Source organism: Hevea brasiliensis, chromosome 2, assembly GCF_030052815.1.
Source record: "Hevea brasiliensis isolate MT/VB/25A 57/8 chromosome 2, ASM3005281v1, whole genome shotgun sequence".
Classification (NCBI taxonomy): Eukaryota; Viridiplantae; Streptophyta; class Magnoliopsida; order Malpighiales; family Euphorbiaceae; genus Hevea; species Hevea brasiliensis.
Window position 1 is genome coordinate 111,495,841 of NC_079494.1, and position 18,847 is coordinate 111,514,687.

General features: G+C 32.0%; 1 protein-coding gene across 7 annotated transcripts; it reads left to right on the top strand.

Moving 5' to 3' along the window:
• The first annotated feature begins 7,160 nt into the window (after nt 1–7,160).
• LOC110660915 (cysteine-tryptophan domain-containing zinc finger protein 7) lies at nt 7,161–18,434 on the top strand. 7 transcript variants are annotated; one of them, XM_021819376.2, is made up of 15 exons: nt 7,163–7,770; nt 8,561–8,633; nt 8,720–8,850; nt 8,961–9,368; nt 9,467–10,767; nt 10,949–11,364; nt 11,456–12,187; nt 12,260–13,308; nt 13,386–13,546; nt 14,980–15,140; nt 15,934–16,088; nt 16,450–17,271; nt 17,395–17,530; nt 17,625–17,768; nt 17,974–18,434. In XM_021819376.2, exons 1-12 carry the CDS (start codon nt 7,600–7,602, stop codon nt 16,642–16,644), a joined length of 4,953 nt encoding a protein of 1,650 aa, XP_021675068.2. In that variant the 5' UTR covers nt 7,163–7,599; the 3' UTR covers nt 16,645–17,271; nt 17,395–17,530; nt 17,625–17,768; nt 17,974–18,434. The 7 variants fall into 7 exon arrangements, with proteins under 7 accessions (XP_057994778.1, XP_021675067.2, XP_021675069.2 ...); XM_021819375.2 differs by having other exon boundaries at nt 7,162–7,770; nt 11,456–13,308; nt 15,985–16,088; XM_021819374.2 differs by having other exon boundaries at nt 11,456–13,308; nt 17,395–17,587; nt 17,724–17,768.
• The last annotated feature ends 413 nt before the right edge of the window (nt 18,435–18,847 follow it).

An 18,847-nucleotide genomic window follows, 5' to 3' on the forward strand; every position in this document is an offset into this window, starting at 1 on the left:
CTTGGGGCCCAGTCATTTTGTGATAAGTCGAGGTGAGTACGGCTTTGAGTTGATCTCGCTGACCCCCGCACTTAGATTGTAAAAGAATGTCCGACTTGAGTTGATCTCGCTGGCAGGCCTTGGATTAAGAGAGCTGTATAGGGGACCAGCTCCCATATTGTATTTATACTGGCGTGACACACTGGTGTATGAGTATTCCAAATTATTCTTTATGCAAGTATTGTTGGAATTGCTGATTTATGCTGCATTTCATCCTTAGGGATGCATTGGTACTAGATAGTTATAGAAATTATATGTAAAATCAATATCTTACTCTATGAGTCGAACGCATACTCCTATTTACTCTTTTTTTTTTAGGCCACAAGAGGACTCTTACTTGTGTTTAACCTGCTTCCTACCTTGCAGGTCTCTTAGTTGCTTTATCTATATTTGTGTTGTAAATTTTGAAAGTTCTAGAACTCTGCATGTGTTAGAAGATATTTTATTTAACTTAAGATTGTAATAGATTATTATTTGAAATCCGTAACTTATTGATTCTGTGTATATGGATTTGTGGTTTGAATGGGTTATGTGGATGAGAGCGCTGAGCTCTCAGTGATCATATTGAGTTGTTGATGATTGTAAGGGTGAGCTGAGCTCCCAAAATGATTTTATTTTGTGATCACAGCTCGAGTGAGTAAAAAACTATCCGTTGGGTAGTCCAGTTTATTGCCGAACTCTATTCGGTTGATTTCTTGAAAATGGGCTTAAATATGGACTTTGAGGATGTGTTAGAAAATAGTTAAGCTTACTACGAGTTTTAAATGCCTTATTCCGACCCAAATCTTAATGCCAGTCCGGCCCATGAGATCGAGTTGCGGCAGCAATTAAGCGGTTAAAGTTAGATTATAAGACAAATTTTGTATTAAGAATAGTAATATTATATTGATTAAACAATTATGTTTCATTTTGATTAATTACAAATAAAAAATAAAAATAAATGATGCTTAATAGAATAAATATTTTACCTTTTTTTCTTTCTTGAAAAGATAGAAATTCAATAGGCCACCAAACGGGCAAGGGTGAGAATAAATTTGCATCTGAGCATAGAGATCATACCTGAAGGAAATATCTTTCACAATCAGAAAAAATTCAATTTTTATTTGGTGGTAAACTCTGGTCCTAAATTGAAAAGTCTCCTCTTATTTAAACTGTTTAATATCAGAACAATATAATTTTAATCGAACTATTATTTTTAATTTTTACTATAGCTTATAATATTTATTATTAGAAAATATAAAAAATAAATTAATGATATTAATTGGATAGACATAATTTATTTCTATTATATTAATAAAATTAAAATATATTAATATTACTTGTGAAAATAAGAATATACTGAAAAAAGATTCCTTCTCTTTTGTTACGGCATAATTGGTAAATTTTTTTAAATTTAATTATATTTTAAATGTATTAATATAATTACAATATATTTATATTTACATTATTTTTTTTCAAATTAATTACATTTTATGACTATTATAAAATTTTTTCATCAACAACATGGAAATTTATTGGGTAATTAAACTTTAATTTTTAGATTAAATTGTAAAGAAATTATTTAAATTTTTTTGGGACCTTGATAAGTTGATATGAATAATCAATCTATTTTCTTTATTATTATTATTATTATTATAAAAATTAATTCACGATATGACTTTTTTAATGATCAATAATATATATTTTATAAAAAAATAAATATTTTTTATGATAATATACAAGATTTTTTAAAAAAACATTTAACATATCTTTTGAGGCACACGTTTAACATGAGTGGGTGTGGACATATCTGTTGAATTGCTTAATAGCAATTTTAAGCAAACCAAAATTACTATAAGATATTCCCTGAAAGAATACTATAAGATATACACTATTGATTAAAATTTATCCTTCAATGCTGGATTGTATTATTTTAGTGGAAAAAGACTTCTTCTCTTTAAGATTATTCTTTAATTTTTTTTTATGTATTTTAACTATATTTTTTATGATATTAAAAATTTTAATATTGTATTTAAAGATATTTTCATGCATTTTATTTGTTACATTTAGATTTTACACAGTTAATAAAGAAATAATTGAATAATTTTATTTTTATAAAGAATATTAATAATTAATTAAATTATTATTTATTTTACTTAATTATTTTAATTTATTAATTTTAAAAAGTTATATAAATATTTATTGTATTTAATAAAGATAAAATATAAAATTAAAAAAAATAGATAAAGAGGGTACAATAGAATTATTTGTTTCGTATAAAAGTTAAAACTCATCGATTTAAATGTAAAAATAATAATTTTTTTAATAAATAAAATTCTATTAAATCTAGGATTACTTTTCAAGTGAAAATTACAGTAAAAAAACTTTTATTAATAACTATAAATTATAAAAATTTAATTGACATTAAAATTTTTAATATTATAATAATTATAATAAAAATTGAAAATATTTTTACCATTCATAAGTTTTTCCTCTCTTATACTTTTATATTTATCATAAATATTATAGATAAATATATAATAGATATAGATTATTAAATAGTAAAAGTTCATTGTATTAATAGATTGAGCTAATTAAAATTGCAAACAAAAAGATTTTCATATAAGCTAATAAAAAACTAATAGGATTAGAATTCCAATAGGATCTAATTAAAATTCTAACAAGATTCGAATTCGAGAGTCCTGAATGAATAATTAAAGAAAATATGAAATCTATAAATAAGGACACAAATTAATATTTGTAACCCATCACCAGCTTCTTGCTCTCTCCGCAATGGCAGAAGGTCATCTAGCTGCGACTGTAGTAGGCTATCCAAGTCGGCCCTACTTTTTAAGTTATGAAGTTCATCATGCTGGAACTGTAGTAGGCTATCAAAGTCAGCCATACTTTTTAAGTTATGAAGGTCATCAAGCTGAAACTGTAGTAGGCTATCCGAGTCAGCCCTACTTTCCAAGTTATGATCAGAGGCAACCTCCATCCTATGCAACCACAGCCGCCACACCCACCACAACAGCAGCCTCCAACTCTGGTAGGTCAATAAGAAATAACGCAGGTCGCCCATCCACTAATCACCACCAGATAACCACCACTGGGCTTAACGGCGACAATGCCTTAATTCTTACAGTCGTTTTTTTTGCTTTTATTATTGGAATCGTCTTGAGTATTTTGATTTGTTAACATCCGTGGTTCGGTGAACCTTGTTCGTAGTTGATGCAGTGACAGTCTACCCACCTCCCCTCCTCCTTTTCATACTTGATTAATGATTAATTGCTTAGTGTTCTTGCTACGTTTGTTACCTTAATCGTATATGCAGTAGTTAATAAGGTTAATATGGATCAAAGGGCCTATTTTTTTTGAAATTTGAATCAGAAGTTTAATACATAGCAATGATCAGTTTCCAAAACTTTTTTTTTTTAAATTAATGAATCAACTTCAATTTGGTGATCTTATTTATTATGAAAAGAGTAATTGCATTATTATGCATTAGAGTTTAAATAGTACAAGGATGCGATTTATAAGGAATTGGTCTTGTAAATACAAAGTATTAATTACACGAATAAAACTCTACTATTTACTAACCACCAAATTTTTCTGACTAATGATCACATTTAAAATCTAAGCATATTCACCTTTATCAATCTAATTTTTAAGATCTTAATTATATAAATAATTATATATAAAAATATTAATGGTCTTTAATTTATTAATATTGAAAAATTTCTTGTTTATATATATATATATATATAAACTAAGTACATAAATAAGTATTTAATGGCTGGTAGTATCTTTTGTTCCATAACAAAAGGCACGTTAATCATCATCTGTTTTGTTCTACTCATCTTAATAGAAGTTGACGAAAATATTACCAAAATTATTTTACGTCAGCCGGAGCCACACATTCGCCAAGGGCATTTTGGTCACTACAAAAAAAGGGGTCAACCAAGCTCAAGCCAAGGAGATGCCCAGCGCGTTTGTTTTCTAACCAAACAGATCATTTTATTCATCGTTTATCAGGATTTTATGTAATTATTAAATATTGTGTTTAAATTTTAAAATTTGGAAGGATTTCAAATATTTAATTTAAAATTTAAAATTTTAAAATTTTTAATTAATAAAAAATTTTACAAAAATATTTACAAGTTGTGTATCATATAAAAGCTTATACATTTAATTTATATCAAAATACATTTGAAACAAGAAGGTAAAAGTAATTAACTTTTAAATTTATCATAAATACATAAAATTAAGATCAATTTATTTAAAATGTCCAAACAATTTGTTTAATTTAAATTTAAATTTAAATTCATACAATTAAATTCCTCAATCCTACTATAATAAAAGGAATTTCAGATAGTATTATCCGAATTTTATAAATAAATAATAGAATTTTTCTAATGAATGTCCTTAAAAATTAATTTATTAATTACTTGAATTTTTTATATTTTATTGTTGTAGAATTTTACCTACATAATAAATTTTATTACAAAGTATATATATAATTATATGTATATTTAATTGTGATTTATTTTTAATTATAATAAAATTTTATTTTAATGAATGAACTTTTAAAATGATAATAACAAGGAAGTAATTTAACTGTTTCTTAACAACTAAGTTAAAAAAGCATTCAGCGTACAAATCAATATATATATTTAAGGGGATTTTTATTAGGTTTCAAAAAAACAAGGAATTTTTAGTATAATTTATTTTTATAAAATAAAATTTATTTTAAATAATAATAATAATTTTGAATATATTAATAAAATTTTATAAAAATAAAATAGCTTTAAATGAAACCTACGATTAAAGAAAGAAAGAGATGATAGAAGAAATTGAAGTCAGGTATGATTTAACACGTTGGATTCTGCTACTTGATAATCTCCAAGCGCCTTTGGTTCAGAAAGTTTATTTCCCACCCGCTCTTTAAATGCCTTTTACTACTCCCTCGCCACGCGCGCTTTTTTAAGTATTCAATTCTTAGACAAAGCTAATTTATATGTAATAAATTATATATATATATATATATATATTTTATTATAAATTATTTTATTTAAATAATATTCAAAAACAAATTTAAAATAAAAATTAACAGGTCAAATATTGAAACCCAAAATAAAATTTTAAATTAAAATTATAAGGTTTTAAAAATTGAATATTTCTCTATATTTTTTATTTTAATTTTTAAAATAGATATTATATATAAATATGTGTGTCATTATGACTTAACTTTTTTTAATTTTTTTTTTAAATTAATTAGTGGCCTGTGTATATTTCTTTTTTTAAATCAGGTTTAAGCCTTCACATCCTTATCCCCCTACTAAAACAATTGTCAGTGCCATTACCTTTTTTTTTCTTTTTTTCTTTTTTTTTTATCATTTATATCTATAACAAATCTAATAACATATAGTAAATTCGATTAAAATTTTTAGTTTTAATGGGATAAATATAATAATTTTTTATTTTTTATTTAATTAAATAATTTTTTACACTTAAATTTAAAATAATATTTAAGTAAAGCCCTCTTAATATGATAATTATAGAACTCAAGCCTATAATCTCACAAATAAAATTTATATGAGAATCAATTTTACGTTATTAATTTAACAATTTATTGATAATATAATAACATATTATAACATATCATTTAAAAAAAAAAACATGGAAACACATTGTCATGAAAAACATATTTAATATGAAATGGTTCGTGTTTTAATGAATTAAAAAACAAATAGAACTTGTGCTAAAGAGTAAAGTAAAATTTACTGTTTTTTTATTAATCCAGTAATTTTTTGTAATTAATTTTATATTATTTTATAACAATATATTATTTATTTTGTTATCTTTTATTTGATTTACAATTATATATTTTTAAATTCGTCAATTTATTTAAGATATTCTTGATGTTAAGAGGAAAAGAATATCATATTAAAAATATTCCTGACATTACTAAAAAAAAACCATATATTATAAATATTCTCAACATTAATTTAAAAGTATAAATTTATTGTAAATATTTTCGACATTAATATGAAAAACATCATCATATAGTTTTGACGTTACTAAAAGAAATATCTACATATTAAAAATATTAATAACATTAAAAAATTAATATATTATAAATACTGTCGACATTAATATAAAAGTATAGACATATTATATATTTTTTTGACATTAATTAAAATAAGCATCGACATATTATTTATTATTACAAAAATAATAAATACTAGTATCGTCACTTTGAAAACCTATTTGTCATTAGTGTCTATCGCTAATTTGTTTTAATATTTATACTCTTTCACATTCTCATGAAACTTCCCTCATCGCTAGTTATATGACTCACTAATCAAAACATCTTTAAACTATATATTAAATTTGTGATATTCTTTAACAGCTATTAAAGGGATAGTCAAGTTAGTTAATCTCTTCTGTCCATTTATGATTTTTTTGTGTTAGGTTTGTGTTTGATTTCTCTAAAATGATACTCTATTTGGTTTTCTCAATTTCTTCCTTGTATATAAATGACAAAATTTTTGAGTAATTTTAATTTTCTAATGGTTTCTAAATTATTTTTAAGGATTTATTTGGACAAACCTCATGAGGTAAGTTGATTGTATCCAGCTTTTGAAATTCAAATTGATTTTGGTTTTAGATCCAAAATACTATTTCTTTTTTAATATCTTGCCATCCTATGTGAATTAAGCATGTTTAGTTGATAAAATCAATTTGTTACGAAGGTTCAAGTTGATCAAATTTGGATATATTTTTTTAATGGGATAATTTAGTTAAATTAAAAAATATTTTATTATAATTTAAATAATTTAATTAATTTTTAAATTATTATAAAAAACTTTATTAAAAAAAAGTGAATGGAGAGAATATGTATTATTTTTTATATACAACATTTTTTATGTTGCATAATAACCACGGTACAGTAACATACACTGACACTTAAAGAAAAGGTAAATCTAATTTAAAAATAAAAATATGGAGCGAAGGTGAATTTTACGCGCTAAGGGCCGTCCTAAAAAATAAAATTTATGAGGTAAATAAATACTACTGTTTCTATCTTTCTCTCTGTGCTCTGGTTAGATCGGTCTGCTTCTACGTGGATTTAAAAATAATAATTAATCTTCTTAGAAAGGGGAAAGGAAAGCAAAAATAAAATAACGGAAAAAAAAACGCGGCTGCTTGTATATACCAAAAACCGGAGAGAGAGACTCTTCCTGCCCCTTCCTGCTAATTGATTCCAGCTATAGAGATCGTAACAAAGCGACTACAAGCCTTCAGGTCCCACAAAATCATTTGGGGCTTTGCAAAAGATCTTTTTGTTTAATTTGCTTTAGTTATTGGAATTTAAATATCCAATCTCTGGGTCGGTGGCATCGATTCGGATTTTATGATCGGGTCTGATTTTGATCGTTACATTGGAAATCCTCGGTGGGTTTTTGGTCTTGTGGAATGGGTCAGGTCCGGTGTTATGTTTCGATTTGCGGCGAGAGAGGTCTAAGTTTGTGACTTGATTGATTGTCCCTTTAACATAATATAATTTGTTATTGTTTGATGATTTCTTTGGGGAGGAGAGATGCGAGAAAGGAGCTAGGGTTAGGGTTTGGCGTTGGGAGAGAGATGGAGGACACTGAGCTTGAAGAAGGGGAGGCTTGCTCGGACCATAACAACAACGATGATGTTTATGAAGCAAGCATGGACCCAGATATTGCTCTCTCTTACATAGTAAGAATTTTGTTTCCCACCTTAAATAAGCTTGATAAGTAATTCTTCTTCTTTATGGAATTTTGGTTTTGGCTGCGTTAGATATCATATAAATGTTAATTTTTTTTTTTGTGTCCCTTTTTCGTTGAGGGGTATATTTAGATCCGAGCTAAGAATATTAATGGGATTTTGAGTCTTAATTTTGATTGGTTACAATGCAGAGTATAGTTGGTTATATTTGATTAATGTGTTATTGCTGTTCAAAACGCCAGAAGAAATGGAAATTATGCGTTGCATTCTGAATGTGGCGGGATATGGAAACAAAGTTGATAATAGGAAGTTTTGTTTCAGTGCTAGGGTTTTGATCCATGATTCAATTATCAAGTCTGAAGACCGAGGAGATTGAGCATATAATCAGTTGATTAAGGTTCATTAATGTGCTTGTATGGATTGTATAAAAACTAGAAGTTTTTTAAATCATGAGGCATCTTGGCAATTTTTAGCTTTCCTATCAGGCCTTGTGAAATTTCATTATCAAAATTCGAATCGCAACTTTTTGAACTTGGATTCCTAGAATTGAGACTTGAGAACTAGCATCCTTGGCTCGCATAAAGCAGGATTATGAAACATGAACGCTCTTGAAGTTGTAGTAGCTAGCCATACAACATTGAATATCAATTATGGGCTCTCATTTTGTGTGTACTGTTGTACTCTTTCACTATTTGTCTTTCATGATTTTTTTATCTGCAAAGTGCAAAGTTCTTCTTCAAAATGGGTAATGACTATTTTTTTTTTCTTTGAACTTTTGAAGGATGAGAAACTTCAGGATGTCTTGGGACACTTTCAGAAAGATTTTGAAGGTGGAGTTTCAGCAGAGAATTTGGGTAAGTTTAAAACAGCAGAAATATATTATTGGAGTCCCCTCCCTCCCGTCTGATATTGATCATCTAGGGGTTTACATTTCAAACAGGGGCCAAGTTTGGTGGTTATGGTTCATTTTTACCTGCCTATCAGCGTTCTCCTGTTTGGTCTTATCCAAGGACTCCACCAAAAGTTCAGCACTACAACTCTCCTAGATCTCCAAACAATTCACAACTGGAGGTAGCTATAATTTCTGTATTGGGCATATTACTTGTTCATGATTGGTTCAACAAATTTTAGTTGATTTTGGAGTTTCTATCTTGAGTGCTTTGTATATGTTTCTTAAGTAGGGTGTCCATCGTGGCTCAGTTTCTTCATCAACTGTGCCCCAGTCAGTAAGACTTGAACCTGCTTCTTCCAGTGCGACTTCACTGACTGCATCAAAAGCATCATCCTCCATTATTGTTTCAGTCATACAAGAAGCAGGCTTGTCGGCCACTAATATAGCTAAGGAACATGCTCTGAGACATGAATCAGTAAACCGGAAATCTGTTAATTTACCAGACCGAAAAATGTTCAAGGTTCGAATCAAGGTGGGTTCTGATAATTTGTCGACACAAAAAAATGCTGCAATCTACAGTGGTCTTGGCCTTGATGTGTCGCCATCTTCATCACTGGACGACAGTCCCTCTGGAAGTGAAGGGATGTCTCATGGACCTCAAGATTCTCCATTTAAGTCTCCAGCTCATATTCTTCGGGTGAATTGTCTTCCCACTATTTTGTAGTCTACAGTTTTCTTTTTCTATTTTGTTGGAAGCGAACAGAATATGTTTATTTTGATTTTTTGTTGGAGCAGATAATGACTTCATTTCCGGTTCATGGGGGTTTATTGCTATCTCCTCTACCTGGTGATTTAATTCACCTCATAGAAAAGGAAAAGCTTCATAAAGGCAGTGGATCGTTGCATTCCCATACGGTTGATATAGAAAGTTCTGGCATTATAGTTAATGGGTCTGATTCTTTGAAAGGTGATGGAAAAATATTGGGAGAAAAGAAAATAAGGTCAGAGAGAAATGAAATATCATCAGAATCAAAAAATGAAAATAATAAGGATTCTTGGAGTGGTATTGTTGTTTTGCCGAAGGTGATGGACCTTGACACTTTGGCCTTTGAGGAACTTGTTTCTAACACGCTAAAACTTCCTCTTGTCTCCAGTTCAAGTTCTGTTTCTGATTCAGCAAAAGGCTTGGTTAGGGCATCTAATACATCTAGGGAAGCATATAAGGGTGTAATGAGGGACAAAGGCTTTTCTGATCTAACAAAGGAGGAGCCATTAGGGCTGTTGTATACACATGAGGATGCCTTGGTTGAGAATCCCAAAGCTACATCAGCTGGAAAGATCTGGGATGACAAGAAAGCTAGTTCTCTTGACAGTGGTGGTGTCTACCCTAGGAAAGATGGCAATCGGATAGGAGAAAAACCTTATGACTCTGTCAAAAGTGACTCAAATATTTCAAAGGGTCTGAAAGCTGTAAGCTCTGAACTGACAGACACTCCCAAGCAGAAGGCTGATCAGAAAGTCACATCCCATGAAAAGGAAGGTACCAAGTTTCCTTCAGGCAAGGAGCGTTCATTTTCTGAGGGGAAAAAGAAACTAAAAGATAGCTTGACAGGTGGCTCTTCTTTGGTAGTAAAAAATAAGAAGAGCAGTTATGCAGATGACTGTCCTAAAGGGGAGTTAGAAGACTCAAAATCTCAAAAGAATACTACAAAACCTGGGGATAGGTATAGAGATTTTTTTGGGGATATTGAACTAGATCAAGAAGAGAAACAAATGAGTCCGTTGGAAATGAGTTATGAAGATAGACTGAAGGCCTCTGACATCGGTGAAAAAGGCACGCATTTCTCTAATAATGCATTAAAGGAGAGATCAAGTGATAAGAAAATTGATAAGCTGTCAACATTTGAAGTTCATCCTAAAACAGCTTTGAGAGTTGCTCCCTGCTCTGGAAATGGGACTATATCTGATTTTGGTCCTGCTGCAACAGAAGACAATTGGGTCTGTTGTGACAAGTGTCAGAAATGGCGGCTTCTTCCACTTGGTAAAAATCCTAATGACCTACCAGAGAAGTGGCTGTGTAGCATGCTTAATTGGCTGTAAGTTCTATTCTGGCATCCATTTAGATTTTATATTTCTGACCATTCATAACTTGATGAGATAGCCTATGCAGATGCATGGTTAGAAATATAGGCTGAAGAAAAAAAAAAAAACATATTAGTTATAATGCCTTTCTATTTCACTCTCTAAAATTTGTTGTTTCTATTGTAAATGCTTTAGGAATGGTATGAACCGGTGTAGTTTTAGTGAGGAAGAAACAACAAATGCTGTTTTGGCATTGAACCAAATCCCTGCTCCAGTGAGTCAAAATAATCTGCTGATCAATCCAGGTGGGGTTACATCCAAATTTGCCTCAGTTGATAGTCAGTTTGATCAGAACCACCTAGACATTGGTTTGCATGCCATTCCCAGTGGTGGAAAGAAGAAAGCTTTTAGGGATGGTTCTACTCCATTGCCAAACTCTATAAAGAAGAGTGTACAGTCATCACTGACAAATGGAAGCTTAAATGGTGTGAACCAACCTATGGTAAGTGAAACTGATTTTCTGAAACTAAGCAAGTCTAGTGACTTGGCTGCGGAGAAGTACAAACATAAGCAGAAAGAGAAGCATAGAGTAGACAACTGTTCCAATGGAGGTATTGTATTTGAAATGTTTTTTCTGTTGAGCCTCTTGAACTTCCACTTCTTGAAGTATGAAATTTACATTGTTGATAAACATGCACACAGGTGATCCTAGGCAATCAAAGATGAAAGGCAAAAGGGACCCTGAGCAAGATTTATTCAGGGCCTCCAAGAAAATCAGGACTGAAAGTTTGCAAGAAGATTGGGTGTCTGATCCTGTAAACATTGAAAAGGTAGGTCCTAGTTCAAGTAATGGTCTGCCTAAAAACACTGGTCGCTCTTCTTCTAAGGATCAGGTACAAGTTCCTGCTAGAAAACCAAAGGAGGATGTTCCAATTTCCATGGATGATGTACCTATGGATATGGGAAATCAGATTGATATAGAAGTTGGAAAAAAGAGGAAGGTAAAGGGAAGTCATGATGCTCAAGCCAATCCATGTGAGCTCTCAAATATGGGGCATAGTCTCCAGAAAAGCAGGATCCTGGCCAAGGAGGAGTTCAGTGAGAATGAGTACAGGAAAGAGAAGAAAGCCAGGATATCCAGGTCTGATGAAAAGGAGGCCAGTGCAAGTAAAGGCAGTAGTAAATCAAACAAAAAAGGTAGTTGTAGAAAGAACAAGCAACTAAGACAAGATGTTGGGAGTACTGTGTCTCAACGGAGCTTGGATGGTATGGATTCTTTGAAAAGGGATTCTAGATCTCTACATCCTTCTGTGGCAGCTACTTCTAGCTCTTCTAAGGTTTCTGGTTCCCACAAAGCCAAAGTCAATGTCCATGACACTAAGGGATCTCCAGTAGAATCAGTTTCTTCATCACCTCTGAGAGTTCCAAAACCAGGTAAGCTTATGACAGTGCGAAGGAACTTAACTGAGAAAGATGACTCCACTGATACTGGTTTTTTTGCCCTAGGTGGTCAGAGAAGATGCTCAGATGGTGAAGATGATGGTGGGAGTGATCGATGTGTGACAGCAAAGAAGGATAAAATTCTTGATGTGGCTCATCATGGTTCCCTTGAATCCTCTGTGCTTGATTTTCAAGAAAAAGACTTGAGTCATGTTTCTGGTGGTAAAGCTAAACAGCAGATCATGCCTTCCCCCAATGTTATAAACCACCACTCTGCAAATGGTGGTGCAGATTATTTAGGCCAAGACAGTCGATGTCCTGTTGAAACTACATCTTCAGATCGATGTTGCAAAGATAATAGACAACATGAATATCATTATCATGTGAATGGTTCCAATCCAAGGAAGTCTGGAAAGGGATCCTCATCAAGGTCCAAAGACAAGAATAGATGTTTAAATTCTGAACTTGACAATGGTAAAGTTATGGTTTCTGACTCGATTAATGTGCGAGCACCTTCTTATGAAGAGAAACCAACAGATGGTAAAGTTAAGATTGAAGAGAAGGTTGGGGTCAGATCTGATGAAAGTGAGAAGAGATATGTTGATAAAAAGGACCCCACTGGAGTATTGTCAAGTGAGAGTAGTAAAAAAGAGAGTCGGTCTAAATTTCAGGTACACAATGGTCCTGATAGTAAAGCACATGCTATTTCCAGCGATGATATGGCTTGTACGCCAAAGCAGATTCTGCCGCTTGATTGTGAGGCAGTCTCTGGGAGAGGGAAGTCACCATCATTACCTCCCTTCAGAGTTGCTCCAAATGACACAACGTCTCACTGCCCTCTACCAGTTTCTGGGACTCAGAAAGGAAATGGAGCAAAGATTTCAGTTTTTAATGCCTCTGACAGTGATAATGCATTGAAGACGCAGAAACAAATCAGAAATGTTGATCAAACAAATGGGACTTGTAACCACAGTTCAAGGGATCCCCTGTCAAATGAGCACAGGGGCAGGGATCTTGATGCCCCAAGTCCAGTTAAAAGGGATTCCTCCAGTCAGGCTGCTACAAATGCACTGAAAGAAGCTAAAAATCTAAAACACCTGGCTGATCGTCTCAAGGTTTTTATTATTTCTAGTTTTGATATTAATATTTTTCTCTAGTCAACTGCTTTCTGAAGTTGGTGATCTTTTTGCAGAGTTCTGGGTCGAATCTTGAGAGTACAAAGCTTTACTTTGAGGCAGCCCTTAAGTTTCTTCATGGAGCCTCCCTGTTGGAAACTTGCAGCAGTGAGAGTGCCAAAACTGGAGAGATGATTCAGTCGATTAAAGTGTACAGTAGCACTGCAAAACTCTGCGAGTAAGTCATAATATTTAAGTATATGAAAGCTCTTTGTTGTGTTTAGTTATCTCGCAACTTGGTGGCTCTTGTTACTCAAGTAATCACAAATACTTGCAGCAAAATCTGGAAAAACTAGGCACTTCAAATATAGTTTTCTGTTCCCAAATTGTATTTTGGAATTTGATATTTTGAGTCCAAAGCTCATAAATGACATTCCTATCAGAGGTTTTGATTAGACATGAGGCAGGCATGTTCATCAAAACCCCTCAGTCACTTGGCTCTCAGCCTATCGAGCTGTTTTTTCTTTTCCTTGATCAATTCTGAAAATTTCTTCAATGTTTTATGTCCTATCTCGCAGTAATTAGTTTGTTTTTTTTCAATTACCCTAAAGTAGAGATTAACATCTTCTAAGTTTGGGGAAAAGCATTTCCAGAAAATGGTCTTTAATAGCTAAGAAAGTATTTGGTTTGTCTACTTTTAATTTTTAACTTAAAATGTATTATTTAACTTATAAGTTAATTTAAAATGAGTAGTTAATTTTTTTGTAAAACCATTTAAAAATAACTTTTAAATAATTTAAGTGTTTGGTTAAATGGTGCTTAAAAGTAATTTTATTTGTTAAAATGACTAAAAAGGATATGCAATTGAGTGTTCTGGATGTTAAAATGAGAACAATGGTGATATTTTTAAAAGTTATTAAGGTAATGTTGTCTTTTACTTGGTCAAAGAGTAGTTTTAAAATAAGTAGATACCCCTTACTTCTGTCTTATTTTAAGTAGTTTTTTAATTTATAAGTCAAATCAAATATTAATTTACTTTTGATTTTTTACGTATAAGTTTGACAAACTTATAAGTCAAACTAAATACTCCCTCTAAATCTGCCTTCATGGAACAATCAATGACTTATTGTAGATTGTTTTCTGCTTTATCAGCACACATAAAAGAAATAAGTTGTCACTTTCGATGCTGCTTCTTATTTCATCTCTGAGAATTGTGATCGGATGTGTGAGGTTTTCTTTTGATTTCATTTGTTTTATTAAAACTTATACCGAAGTAGTGCAAAGTAAGATCCTTTTCAAAGTTGTGGCATTTTGTAGGACTATTAGAACTCTGCCAACACAGTATAATAATCAGAATGGACAATGGCATTCATTTGTTGACTTATCCTGTTTGTGTATTTACTTCTTTCAGAGTACAGTATTGCATAGAAATCATTTACCTGACTTACTATGCATATCAATGTCACACGTAATACAGTGGTTCTTATTAGCTGTCCATTTGTCTTATTTTTTCTTTAACTCTTGTCAACCATGTCTCAGAACAAGGTTTATCAGTCCTGGACATCCTCTCTCATTTGAAGTTTTATTATTTATGTGGTTGCAATGTTCACACATTAGTTCATTTGTAGTATCTTGCTGCTATACTTTCCCTAAACTAACCTATGTTTTCAGGTTTTGTGCCCATGAATATGAGAAGTCCAAAGACATGGCTGCTGCTGCCCTGGCCTACAAATGCATGGAGGTGGCATACATGAGGGTAATTTATTCTTCACATGCCGATGCAAATAATGATCAACATGAATTGCAGAAAGCCCTACACATGTTTCCTCCAGGTAATTGAAGTAATCATTTTCTTTCTGTGCAGGATGGCATTCTGTATGCTAGGTCATATTTATTTTTGCATTGTAATATATGTCTTCTTGGGACTTATGTTCTGCTATCTAAAATTAAGATGGCAAACTTGTTTTCTTTGATCATTAGTAGGTGCAAAGTACAGTCATGCATAAATACTAAGTTCTTTAATAATGCTTATTCTTTCTCGGAGGGAATTGAAAGAAGGGGAGGGAAGCAGGTGTGTGTTATAGGTTGAAAAACCACATCCTAAGGATGATGCTTAGTTGAATGTGGACCAACTGTATGATGCTTGATGCCAACAAGTAGCATTTTCTGTCAAACATCAATAGATCTTCAAAAGTGATATTGTTCTGTAAAGGATCCAAATAAGTATCATTTCAATTTCTCCATCTTCTCCATTTATGAAGGGGGTGTTGGTAGTAGCAAATATTCTGAAGGGGATTGATTGCAATGGTATGCATTGTTTAATGTATCAGTATATTGTCCTGTAGTTCTATATTCTGTAATGGAGGTATTTCATATTCAAAATAGTTCGTGTAGAGTATTATTTCTACTGATTTTCTCTTAGGTTATGTTTAAGAAAGAACTTGTTGATATTAGTACACATTATCATGTATTTACATAATATTTGCAGATGCTTAAACATCTTACTATTTCCTACAAATATCTTCTCCTTCCTTTCATCCTACCAACAATTTTCCTTTTACTCTGGCTTTTAGCGTTTTTGGCTGTTTGACATGGTGTCAGTCTTCATTGTTGCATTGGCATCAGGTGAGTCTCCTTCTTCTTCTGCATCTGATGTTGATAACTTGCATCACCCAGCAACAGTGGACAAGGGTTTCTCAGCCAAAGATGCTCCTCAAGTGACAGGAAGCCATGTCATTGCTGCGCGAAACCGTCCCACTTTTTTGCGGTTGCTTAATTTTGTGAGTATATTTGTATTTCATTGAGAAATTTCATTTAATTAATTGATCTTGTTGCATAAATTCTTCCAAGTTTGTAACTTTGAGATTGAGAATATAAAGGTCTATTCTGATATGGAATCAAAGTTACACTGCAGTAGGACCTGTATCACTTATGGGTATGAAGAAAGGGTCTTTGCCTTTCTAATGCCATAGATGCAAAAGCATCGTATTTATCACTTGCTATGTGTCATATGCTGTGAAAATCAGTTGTCATCAACGTTCATTTGTTGCCAAGCAACACATAAAGCTCTGTCATCGTTCAGTATTTGCTTCCTACTTATTTATTCATATGTATCACCATTATCAAGTGGTAATTTTGCAGGCTCAGGATGTAAATTTTGCAATGGAAGCCTCGAGAAAATCACGGATTGCTTTTGTGGCAGCTAACGTAAGCTTAGGAGAAACCCAACATAGAGAGGGTCTATCATCCATTAAAAAAGCTCTTGATTTTTATTTCCAAGATATAGAAGGATTACTACGTCTGGTACGGCTTGCAATTGAAGCTATAAGCCGCTAAAGAGTCCAGTTTTTTGTGGAGATTGTACCAAATTTGGGAGGAAATAGAAGAGCCTGGTTATTTGTGACCTGATTTTCTCTGTTGCAGTTCTGGAGACTTCTGCTGGAGACTAGTCATTGCCATCTCACCAGCTTTGTTTTGTGTACATTTGTATGATACAGGAAGGATTTGGAATTTTGAGTATATTTTTTCATCATACTTTAGCTGCTTTCTGAAGCAGATAAAGACCATAATGTTAAATCCATTTCAGGATTGGTCTTAAGGAAAATTGATTTATCAACTTCTACAGAAATGATTGTGAGATTGTAGAAAGTGGCCATTTTATGATGCGGCAGGACTGTGGTTGAAGAAATAAGCGCATATAGTTAGGGAACCCCGACTATAAATATGCGTGGGGTTGTAGGATTTCAATACAAGGATGTGCCATCTTTATGGCAGTTGTTTTTACCTGGACGGAGATGAGTTTAGCTCTCCTGTTAATTCTTTACGTACAACATATTTGGATACAGAAGGATGGCCATTGTAAAATTTGTGCAATGACATGAATCTTAATTCTACTATCGGAGACTGCAGTAACTTTCTTGGTTCGGGATCTTTGTAAAGATGCTAATTATCTGGCTGTCTCAGGTTGGCTGCTTTTGTTTTACCATCTTTTTCACTTTGTTTCTGTTTTTCATTTAATGGCTGAAATTTTTTTGTTTTGGTTTAAGGTTTACTTATTATTTGTTTTGGATTTCTTTATTTCTGCAGGTCGTCTTTAGGAGGTTCTGACAAGTTAGGACAATTTTCTTTGTTAATGTAGACGAGCAGGAAAAAGTTGGAAAAGTGTATATTCAAAAAATATTGATATAGCCATGTGAGGTCACTCGAGTAGTTTTCCTTGAAGGTTTGTGGACTACTTATGGCGTTGAAAATTTAATTGGATTGGTTACTATTCTAGCATGTGAGCACTTCTAAATCTTTCCTTTTCTCATTGGCAGTGGCTATCATGTATATTTATATATACACAATCAGGTTAAGCAACAATGTAGGCTTCATTTTCTTTCTCCTTTTTTTTCTTTTCTCCCTTTCTGGGGTAGGGTCATACATGCTGTATCATCAGCCAAGACATGAGGATTTAACAGGTAAAGCTACTGTGTCTTTTTTCTTTTTTTAATTGAACCTCATAGTGAGATGTGTCTTTTATTGTTTGTCTAATGAAATTGCTATTCTCCTCGCAAGAGGAAGCCTTCCTAAATAGCTGGATGAAGCTAGGAAGTTCCTTTGTACTTGAGAATTATCCTGGTATTATTATTATGATGCCTGAATGACATGTGATTTTGATGGCAGGCACTTGGTTAATATCCAAAGAATCTCATTCCAGTGGCAGCTGCCTGTACCCTATGTCGTCTTTCTAGACCAGACAGAGTCAAATTTCCCCCTTGATTTCCCTTGATTTAGCAAGCATGCATGCGTTTTCCAATGATGAGCAAAAAAAGGGGAAATATTGCTTTCAAGTTGAGCAACTGGGGTAGTTTCAGCAGCAGACAGGCTGGATATTTATCTTTGATGAAGTGTTTCTGCATTTTATTTTAGCCCCTACTCCCTTATTCCTCTCAAAAACTGCTTATCTACAGCATTTTTCATATTAATTGTAAAGTTAGTGATAGGTTATATTCTCACTAGAACCTACCATTCTCCTTTCTTCCCTTCCCAACAAAAGCAAAAGCAAAAGAAAAAGAAAATCCAACACCTTCCCCGTTACATGTATAGGAGCAACAACCTTTATTCAAGTAAGAAAGTTTTGAAAATCCCTTCTTCATTTGATGGATTTACTTGCCTTGATGTTGGATGACCCATGCATATAAACAAGAGAAGATGATTTGATTTCTTTTGCTGCTGCTTTAGATATTACATTTTGGGTATTACATATATATTTATAAGAAAAACAGTTGAATGGAGAAAAACTCATGGTTATCATTGCCGTTAAAGAATTAAAATTAACTAGTTAAGTAATGAATTATGTTTTTTTAAATAATATAATATATAAAAAGGTTAATTAGACAAAAGCATCTACTCTTTTCATATTTTGTAATTTTATCATAGATTTTAATTTTGGATTAGGCATCTTATTGTTTCACATTGGGTGAAATTATATCTAAATTTTAAAATCCAATTTTAAAATTAAAATTTGTTTAATGCAATATCATAGGTAAAATATAAC